This window comes from Melopsittacus undulatus, chromosome 7 (assembly GCF_012275295.1).
Source record: "Melopsittacus undulatus isolate bMelUnd1 chromosome 7, bMelUnd1.mat.Z, whole genome shotgun sequence".
In the NCBI taxonomy this organism is placed as follows: Eukaryota; Metazoa; Chordata; class Aves; order Psittaciformes; family Psittaculidae; genus Melopsittacus; species Melopsittacus undulatus.
This window is the reverse complement of record NC_047533.1, coordinates 65,659,532-65,670,380: the sequence shown is the minus strand read 5'-3', so window position 1 is coordinate 65,670,380 and position 10,849 is coordinate 65,659,532. Positions and strand designations below refer to the sequence as shown.

The following is a 10,849-nucleotide window of genomic DNA, read 5'->3' as shown; positions in this document are numbered from 1 at the left end:
AAAATCAAAAAGCAGGAGCGTACATGTTCAGCCAAAAATTGTATCTACACAGTCAAAGGCAGATGAACTTCTTACAAGCCAAGTTGGGCTTTTTTGGTTTTTATTCAAATTGGAAAATCTGGAAAGCAGAGTGTGTTCTACTCCAAAACACCTCTATGGCAATTTGAACTGAAAATAAGTAATTCTTAGGGGGTAACTGTAATCCTCAGTATCAGTTTAGAAAATAAGGGCTTTTAGTAATTATATTATACCAGCTGTAGTAATTTAGGGTTCATTTCACTCCTGCTCAGCTATCTGACATGTTAAGCATGCCTAAACTAGTCTTCCCACCTCCTCCTTTAAGAAAAACAGAGCTATAAGCAGTTCCAGAGATCAGTTCATGTAATTTACGTTAAATACCTATCTTAGCATGGGATGCATCACACCTTCACGCAGCTTAGTTTTTTTAGGCTTGTCTGTCATTAAGCCAGCATGGCCATTAGTTTATAATACCAATCTGATACATATTTATATCAGATCAGATTAAATGTCTTTGTTACTATACACTAGTATTAAAAGACCGTTTTAGAAATGCACAAGTGAGAATAAAAATAAGCAACAATTTCTGTAAAAAGTTAAAAGTGTACCAAAAATAAGCATGAAAATTACAACAGTGTTTCATTTGTAATGGCTTTTCCAAAAGTACTTGGAAGTTTTTTCATAAAAACATAGCCTGAACATGTATTATGGCAATATATACAATATGTATATACACACATGCTCCTAAAACACCATGATCAATGGTGCAGCATTTTAACGCAGACCAAAATCAGTGCAGATTGACTGAAATCACTACACAGCAAACTGTGGCAGCCTGGGAGCTGACTGACGGCGTGAGGAGCTGGGAACAAACATTGTGCTGAAGCATCTTTGCTCCTTGGCCACATCTGGAGGCCATGGTGTCCCAGGAAGGGTGTCGCCTGTCATCAGCATGTTGACACTACTGCTTCACAAATCACACGCCATCAGAACAAAAGCACCCCTAAAACACTGCAGCTGCCAGTCACATTAAAGACCTCAATATATTTTGTCCTGTACCAAAAATGTTCATGTACGGCAACATAAAAAGGGCACTATGAAAAGCTCTATAGAGTGGATCTGGAAGCATCACACAACAAGTACAATTCAGATTTAATCAGATGACAGGCACCTCGTTTAAAATATTAGATTCTCTCTTACCTGCTTTGATTCCTGTGTATAAAGGAGATTACCTGGGGTAGCAGAAACAAAGCATGAAAACTCTAGATCCAGAAAAGAATGTATTGCTGATGTACAGAAAGAAGAGAGGACCCTCTAGCTCACATCCCATAGCCTCTCAAAAGCCATAGGACCCCTAGGCTGGGAGGGGATGGCAGGGACAGACTTGCAGCACGTGGCACCATAGAAAAGATCAGCCACACTGTGCCCATGCAGAGCTGGGAGCAGCCTTCAGAAATCAAATCATGCCTCTCTGATTAAATTATGCCTTAGGCAACATCGCAGTTGAGATCAGGAGGTACAAAGATAGATTAGCATCTTTGGAGGCTTCAGATGCTGAACTGCTTCTCTAAGAGATGCTCTACCAAACCTCTTCAGTATTTGCTGCTCACAAAAACAAGCCCTGCACATTGCTGCTGTCACTGGTGACACTTTTGCACATAGCCCAAAAGAGCAACAAATTCAAAGGAGAAAAAAAGCAGTGCAAATCTTAAGAAAAAGAAAGACATATTTTGACTGAGTCCAGTTGACAAAAACATGCAAAGCACAAGGACTGGCTTTTATAACACAGTGGAAACCCAGCTACAATATTTTGCATTGCCATTCTGTGTGCTAAAGAAACTATACCTGAAGTTAGAATCCCTGTGCATATCACAGTCAATGAGTCTTAGGATTTCCCTTACATGGAATAAACCTTGTCAAATTGTGGTCTTTGAATCAGGTTTCAGAAGCATTTCTAAACTTTAATGTCCACGACAGGAAAATAAAGCAACACTTGGTTATATCTACAGAGCCCATTTATTTCCATAAGTTAACATTGCCTCCATTTAAACTTTCAAGTAATGTGGCACAACAGGAGTGAATGCTTGGAATTAAACAGTTGATGCTGAAAACCTGGCACCCACACTACCAGTGTTCAGGTGTTTTCGCTTTGGACTAGCCCTGGTGGGATCCTGTGCACTCAGCATCCATCAGCAGAGGAGTGTGTTAGTTGCAGTCCTGGAGGGCATCATGTAGTCTATTTTTATCAGAGAGAAGTGCAGTTTGTATACTCTGAAGATGCTCCACAATGACACAGGCTAAACTCTGGAGGACTGGGATGGCAGGAGATGGCATCAAAAGCAGAATTTTGACCCAAATGCAAATACTAATGAAACACATGCACTGTCAGTATAAAAATCGCTCTCAAAAGGTTTGCCTAAAAAAGTTTCAAATAACATTTTAAGTTACTGCAAACAGAAAACATTTTAAGAAAAAAGTATTTGCAAGATGTTTTCTGTGTCTTAAATTACCACTCTTCTACAGAATTAATTGCTCACATTTCTCTACTTCTATGAAATTCCACCACAGAAATACAAGAAAGAAAAACATGTATAAATTTAAGGCATTTTACTGTACACCCTTAAAACAGTTGATATTCTGGATATATACAACATATATACAATACACAGTCTCCCTCTATTGTAGTGGTATGGCTACCAGTTGTACTTTTCTCCCAATTTAGGAAGTTTAATGTTGCTTAGTTCCATAAAAGTTTCCTTGAAACATATGACTTGCTGACAGCATACAGCTAAAACAGTAGTGCATTCAATATTTAAGCATTGTATTCTTGATTGAGTGATAACAAACCTTAATCTTAAGGTTGAGTAGTCTAACAATATAAAACTGAATTTCTAAGCATTAAAAATCTTTTCATCTACAACTGTTTTTAAAAAAGGTAAAATGAGCTCAGGTTTGAGCCAAATTTCAGCTTGAACATCATTCCAAAGATGAATTTCGTTTATCAGTTTTCATGGCCTTTCTCTGTTTCTGCTGAGATAAAACTGGGAAGAAGACATCGGCAGAGCACCTTTTCCTTGGTGTTTCAGAGCCCAGTTAATTGGAGTGTGCTTGAATCTCAAGCCCAGAGATTAGGCAAATATCCTGCTCAAATCAACAGATCTGTTGTAGCGTGCCTTATACCTTTCATAAAAAGGTATTTCATTTATTGCCTTGTCTATACAGTATTCTTAGTAGTAACTATTATTGATTTCTGCCCACTGACAACGATATAAAACTCTAAAATCAGTTTTGCCTGACTGATAACTGCAGGTCCACAAGCCTCCAGATAGAAAATACTCATACAGCAACGGAGGCTGCATCTAAATGCTTTCGCTCATTTGGAGGTGATTACTCAGTTGCTGTATTTCCTATACCTATGTACACAGAGAAACATTGGCTGAAACAGTAACCAATTCCAGACTGGTAGAAACTTTAACATGTATAAAATTAGTCCCCAGGCTAAAATCTTCCTGCCTCACTGTCAGGAATACTAATTCTCAGGAGATGTTCCTATAGTACAGTATATAGTATAACTATATAGTATAGTATATATAGCTATAGTATAACAACTCTGGAATGAAGAAACCTTTGCCACCACAAAGGTGTGGAAACAGTTGTGCTTTTGCATCAGCATGTTGGTGCTCCTGGTGAGCCAGAAGTCATCAGATCAGGCTAACAAGTGGACTGACGGGAAGAACACTAGTAAGTGAAACTCAGCAGCTTTATCTCACCCTTTCTCTGAGGAGAGTCAGGTTCTTCAGGGACAGCAAGCAGGATACATTCTTCACAGTACACGTGACTACTACTTACACATTACTTAAACCTATTTTCAGTGACAATGCATCCAAAATCCTAGCCTGAAGAACCTAAGGTTTGTTAAAATATGACACTGTAACAAAAGAAATAGGGAAGAGATTAGCTCCCTCGTAGCACAAGTTCTTGCTTTCTATGCATAAACCCATCATATTAAAACAAAAATTTGCAACATCATAAAATGTAGTTCTGGTAATTGACTCTCTCAGTATCCATCTCAGCTGCTACTTGTTCCTCCAGTTTGCAGAACAAGGGTAAGGTAAGGGGATAAATCCCTCTGCCCTCTTCAGGTAGAGATGAAACACCAAGCCAAAAGCTGTACATGATGATCATGATTTCTGGTCTTCCTCTGATGGGACAACTTCCAAGAGGATTTGCAATGTCACAGTTAGCTTGTCTGCAAAGATAAAAGCATACTCATGGGAAACTGTGGTGGGGATGGAGAAGGCAGAAGCAGCTAGGAAAATTATCTTATTTGCTCTATAGCCTACTGCACATGTGGTTCATAGTAGTTATATATACCAGGTGAATATATCAATTTAAAAGTCTGTTTTGATTTTTTCTTCTAACTATGGGGGTTTTTTTGCCTCTTGTCCAAGCCTACACATGTACTATAATAATGGAAGAGTATAGATGTATAAACTTGTTCAGAAAAAGTCTTCATGTATTCAAAAGCTTCCTTAAAGCCTAACCAGTCTGCACAACTGCTTAGCTTTAACAAAGTTGAAGTGTTGGAATAAAAGTCTGGAAGAGTTCAAACAAGTTAATTCAGGTGTGCCAAAATCTGCCTCAGGAAAAAAAATAAGAAAGAAAAGAAGAAACAAAGAAAAATAATACAGAAAATTCTGATTACAAAGCTTCCCAGGCCTAACAATGTCACACATCCGAAGCCACTTCACACTGTCTTTTTGTCACTCTGGACATTCATTTCCTTCTGGTGGTTTTGGTGGAGGTTTTTTAGGGCACTGATTCATAAATGGCACAGTTAATTTACCTACAGAATAGGAAACTGGCATTGCCTTACCACTCCTTTCACTTGCCCCTTTTATTTTAGTAACTCATTTTAAACAAGCAGGAGTTGTTGTAAGACAAAGTTCTGACATTCCTTGTCTAGTTCATCATCAGAGTAAAGCAAGGAGGATAACACAGAGCAACTCACAGAAGATACGAACCAAAACTACTTTCCTGCTCTCTTGTCTAAGGCATACTCTACCACCTTTTGCTCTTCTCTCTGAAGGTCACCAGTTCAGTGCTAAGCCAGGTTGCCCTTAAACTATAAACTGATGGGGTCAGGGAGGCTGAGAGTCAACAGGGACTGCATTTTCCTCCCATCTCCCTCCCCTACTTACAGCAGAGACTTTGGAGCTGGGCTGAGCATGGCCGGGGTGAAGGGCAGGAGGAAAGCCAGCTGCAGGAATCCAGCAGGGCTTTGCCCCAGACATCCCACCCCTGCCAGGTCTGAGCCTGAGCAAGGGAAGAAGCAAAACAGACTTTCTGTCAAGCTGAGCTGTGCTGCAACAGCTCTTGGAAAAGGGCACAGCAGCAGAGGGGAAGCCTGGGCATCTCAAGAGCTGTCTGCGATATTAGTATCCTGTTTGACAAAATGGACAGAGCCACCTGCAGCAAGACCTTGCCCTTGCTGCAGCGGGAGGTGGCTGCCACTCTTCCACCGATGCTTCTGTGCTGGGATGAAGCCATGGAGGAGCAATCAGACAAGGAGGGGGGTGGGAGGGGTTGCAGTGCTTGCTTGGTGTTTCAATTGGTTGTAACATACTCAGGATAACACAGCATAAGGAGTATTTCACCCCAAAAAATATTCCAATCTGTATTCAGCCAGTATATCTATATTGTATGCTTTGATCAGTACATAGGTTTACATGACTAGTTTCATATTTGCAACAAGACAACATATCATGGCAGGAACTACAGCTTCCCATCTCCCCCACCTGTAAACCTTAATTTTCCCTTTCAAGAGGAGAATTCACAGTAAATGGGTCCCAGGAGACTGCCTCTAGAAAAAAAAATAGACCTGGTATCTGCATAAGCACCCCATAAAACTTGGGTGGGGAAAGAAAGCAGTAATTTACTGCATCTGCATAGGGCTAGACATGAAATCTGCAACAGCAAAACCCTGAGATGATTTCCTGCAGAACCCAACATAATAAACTTGACAAAGATAAGCAAACCAAGCTTATAGCACTATGTCCTGAGTGAGAAAGTGTCATCTCTTGGTGTTTGTAAATAACCCTGAAAGAGACATTTTGTTGCATAGACAGATCTCTTTTCCAGTATGGGCTCAAGCTATGAAGTAAGCAGGATTCAACTTTTAAGCTCCTTGCAATTCAATCCACTGTAAAGAAATAGATGCTTTAAATATGAGTCTAAGGTTGGGTTTTCAAAGGAGGAAGTCCAAATAGAAGCATTCTCATGCTGGTGCTGCATCCTTTTACGCACTGATCTGCTTTGTAGGATTTGCTAGGCTTCACTTTCTTTTCATTTTTGCATTAGTTCTATAAAAAGCGAGAAAGTGGAGGTCAAATGAAACCTGTACTAGCTGGAAATTATTTGTCCCAACACATCTGGTGCTACAGCAAAATTTTTTTTGGAAGAGAGGAGAACAAAATGTTATTCTCACTACAAAATACCACCCAAACCCTATTAAGCCCACAAACTGTGATGTTACCTTTTGTTCAATACAGTAATTTGGTAAGGGGAATGGGCAACATAAATGCCATTAAGGACAGTCAGAATGAAAGATGTTCAGCCTGGGAGAGGATTTTGTGAGTAATCCATTTGAGGGCTACTGCAACCAGCCTGAAACCCCTTTAACAAATATACTCATCTTCAGGCTGGGTCTTTTATCCCACTACTCATTCTGGCTGTTCAACATCCCTTTCCTCTGATCCTAGCAAAACCTCTTCTGAATATACAGTGTAATCTTATCTGGGGCTAGTTTGTACCCATGTGTCCTTGCACCAGTGTTGTCCTTTACTTAAATAGCATGTGTTCCACATGAGTTTTAAGAGCAGCAGTCATTTCTTGCACCCATGTCTGGGTAGCTGAACAAATCAAGTTCCCCACAAGGTAGCTTTGCAAATAGGTAGAGAGCCCCACAGTGCTCTGTTCATGCACTGAGCTGCATAGATGAAGCAAATTGGGAATAGTCTTGTTAGCACAGTGCCATGTTCAGACTAACAGGCTTTGAGTCTCCCAATGGTACTACACAAAATGCTTTGTTGAAGTCTAAGTAGATTGAATCTATCACATTCCCCTTTGTCTAGAAAAATCAGTTACCTTTTTAAAGTTACCCAGTTCATCTGGCAAAAATCTACCTCTTAAATTACAATTCCACTTTTTCCTGCTGTCCTTTACCTCATTTCTGGCCTTACTCTTTCATGATTATATACACCTAATGTATATTGTTTCAAGGTTAGAATATTAAGCTTGCAGCTGCCCAATGACTTTTCTATATCTCACAGAGGTACCTTAAGTGAATTTATCCTCACTCAATGCCTTTGAAGAATGCTCTCAGGCTATGCAATGGAACTCCCTTAACACTCACAAAATAATACCAATTTAATGAGTCCACACAGAAGGTTTATTGCTTCTTCCGAGGAATCTTTATATTTAACAAGTAAATATCCACTCTGCTCCACCTCAAAACCGTCAGCATCAGTTTTCAGTCATTACTGTTGTTATTTTGGGAATAATAATTGAAAGCAAACAAGCTGTTTCACCCACTGACTGGCACTCACTGCTTTCCCTTTTGAGCCAGTAAACTGTGTCCCTCCATACGTATTACACAGGCAACAGGCCTTCTTTCTAGGAGGGGAATTTTGTGTTATCTGAAAAGCTGATGATTCACCTTCTTCGTCACAGCTGGCAGAAAAAGCTTCACATCTACCCAGTCTACCTTAAAGAGAATATTTTTTCCATCACCCATGTAATGTGGTTCAACACTGGCATCCTGTGGCCAGAGATTCAAGCAACGATTCAAAACCTCTCAGACTTCACAGAAAATACCAGAAATCTCCTGGGTTTGATAAGGGAATATTTCCTAAATGTCAGGTCTGAGAAATTATAAACGGACAAAATCCCAACTATTTAATACGATGTCCTTTTGCATATAACTGTTTTCCTTTGCACTGGAGCTTTCTACCCATTCCCAGGACATTGGAGGGATTTTATAACCCTATGGATAAGAAATTAAGATGACCGGATTGTGCTAGCCTTAAGATAACATCTTTTTCTGTAAATACTTTCTGCCCTATTGTCTATGGACTTCCCAGCATAACTTCAGAGGGAAATTCATAGATCCTGCAATAGACAGCACATAATTATGCTGCCTATATTTATAGAGAGAAAATACATATAAAAGGTTATAGTATAATAACATACATATGAATCCCCCATTCTTTTATTCTGAACAGCTCAATCATCCTTCAGGACAGAAGCACAGAAGACGATATGCATTTCTGATTCAGCACCTATACAAGAAACTATGTTTAGTTGAAGACTTCCATGGCTTGACTTTTTCTTTTGCATCAAAAGAGATTTTCTCTCAGTTTGGTTTAATAAAATACCCAACATCTCTGAAATATTTTGTCTATATTCCTGTTTCATGTTTTGAAAATTACCTCCACTTGGAAAACCTATCATACTGAGCAACAAAAACCAGAATAATGGGGAGCTGTAATAAATGATACTGACTTCTTTCTAATGTAAATGCTCCAAATAACCTTTCTCCAATACAGCAGAACATCCACAAATGCTTACAAAAACTTTCAGAAATGGTATAAAGATTATTCTTAGGGTATTTCAGATGTGAAATACTACAGCCAAGTTACACAAAAGTTGTTTTTCATGAAGCACAGAAACAATTTTCCACAGAGGTGTATCAAACCCAGTATCTTTTGTTATTATTTTGTCAGGAGCCACTGCTAAGGACAGTGTCCTCATAGCAAGCCCTCCTGCACCTGTCCCATTCCTAATACTCTACAGATTCATGGTCTCAGTAGATCGCACCAAGCCTATCCTGTCATTCCCAGCTGTGATTTTCAAGTTTCCAAACTGATTCTCCTGAGAGGGTAACACTGTCTCTATTAGCATAGGCCAACAACCAGGGTAGGGAGATGAGTGGTTTAAAAAGAATCAGATGTTTGTAAGAGAGCGAGAGATGAAGAGGACAGAGGGAGAGGCAACTAGTCATTTAAAGTCAATCACTAGGTGAAGAATAGCCTTGCTGTAGATGTATCTCGCTAGTTAGTGGACACTGATTGTAACCAGCAGTGCAATGCCATAGCATGTGCCAAAAAGAAACTTGCATTGGCATCACCAACTAAGAGCAGGTGAGAGGATGAATTGGGAAGTATTTCACGACACAGGGAGCCCAGAGAAATTCCTGGAGGCAGCATGAAGGAGAGGAGTCCACCAGGGCTTACCTAGGAGGTTTCTGAACCACTTTGGCTTCTTGTCCCATACAATAAAGAGGTAGTAGGCAGGAACTCCTGTCAGGGTTATTGCAAATCCAATCCCTGTATTCACTGGATCAGAGTAAAGTGACAATGCAACCATGAAGAGGCAGGTGAAGGAAAACAACGCTGGAATAAATAGAGGTACCTGAAACATAACCACACAAAGAACTGTTACTTTACATTGACCTTGCTGCTGAATGACTGTGGCATTTAATGTTCCATGAAATGTAAATTGGATAAAACCCAGCAGTACAGGATAGTTCTGGAGATATACAGGTGTCTAGAACATGGACGCAAAATGTCGGTGATTGCAGAAACCAAGCTATGCAGAGTGTTATGCAGTAAGTACCACACAAGTCTTTTAATTACACACTAAAACACTGCAGTGTTTTACACCCTCTAAAATGTAAGAGCTGTAAATAAGTTACTTTGCAAAAGGCCTTTCTCTAATCCCCCAGTAGATAAGTAAGCAGGTCTAACCTCAGTAAAGATATCCTCTTTGATAATTACCTATTAGAAAACACTTTAAAACACAACCAGGAGCTCAAGTCACCTTTTAAAACTATTAAGAACATATCGATTTTCTTCCTAAGGTAAAAATTAAAATCTAGAAAGAAGAGAGCAAATTAAACACTAATTTGACTGGCGATAAAGATATTTGATAACCTTATGCAAGTGGTAGCTACTGAAAAAGCACTTTCTGACTGTATGACTGGTAGTATTGCCAGTGTTGAAAATAGAAAAAATAAAAATACCAGATTAATTCTTTCAGTTTTCAAGACCATCACTACAATCACTGTGGTAGCACCTCTCTGAAGGAAACACCTAGAGGCACGGCTGTTTGGTGTAATGGAGAGCTGGAGAATTCCTTGGAGATTATTCTCCTCCTTTCACACCTTGAAGCATTACTGTTCCTCTTTTGTGGATTGTCAAAGCATTTTTTTCTTCTTTTTAATCAAAGTAAAACAGCTTGTGCTTTTGACCTTATTTACAGATATACATACAGGAATGCAACACTGCACACTCTTAGTTCTTCACAAAATAAGCTTCTTTGGCAATACAGAAACAGGGATAGATTCCTCCAATTTTTCATGATGGACATTATCTTTCCAAATACATAACAGGACAACTTACTTTGTAAGATGTTACTTCAAATAAGCAAGAAAAATGGTAGAACCAAAGCTAAAGTAGCTACTGTTCAATGGGCCAGACTATTAGCACTTTCAGGGTTCACAATAACTGTGTTTGCAAATACACTGCAAGTCCCAGGCATAATATTAATAGCATTAACAACTCATTTGTGCATCAAATTGGCATATTGGATAGCCAATGAAATAAATGTTTAATATTAATGCTTATGCTTAACATGAATTCCGGTGGCAAAATTACTCAGGCCTTTATCAAAGAAGAGATTAAATAGAGGACTGGCTGAAAATCAAGTTGTCACATGTAACCCTAAGATTTGCAGTTTGAATGCTATGGACTACACAGGACTAGAGACATTT

General features: G+C 39.3%; 1 protein-coding gene across 1 annotated transcript in view; it reads right to left on the bottom strand.

The window, feature by feature from the left end:
* Positions 1 to 2,015: 2,015 nt before the first annotated feature.
* Positions 2,016 to 10,849, bottom strand: part of SLC7A11 (solute carrier family 7 member 11) — a 59,926-nt gene continuing 51,092 nt past the window's right edge. The window contains exons 11-12 of the mRNA XM_005144424.3: positions 9,312 to 9,489; positions 2,016 to 4,267 (exon numbers count right to left, since the gene is read on the bottom strand). Of these exons, the coding sequence (XP_005144481.1) occupies positions 4,200 to 4,267; positions 9,312 to 9,489 (246 nt within the window). The 3' untranslated portion in view covers positions 2,016 to 4,199. The remainder of the gene's footprint in view (positions 4,268 to 9,311; positions 9,490 to 10,849) is intronic.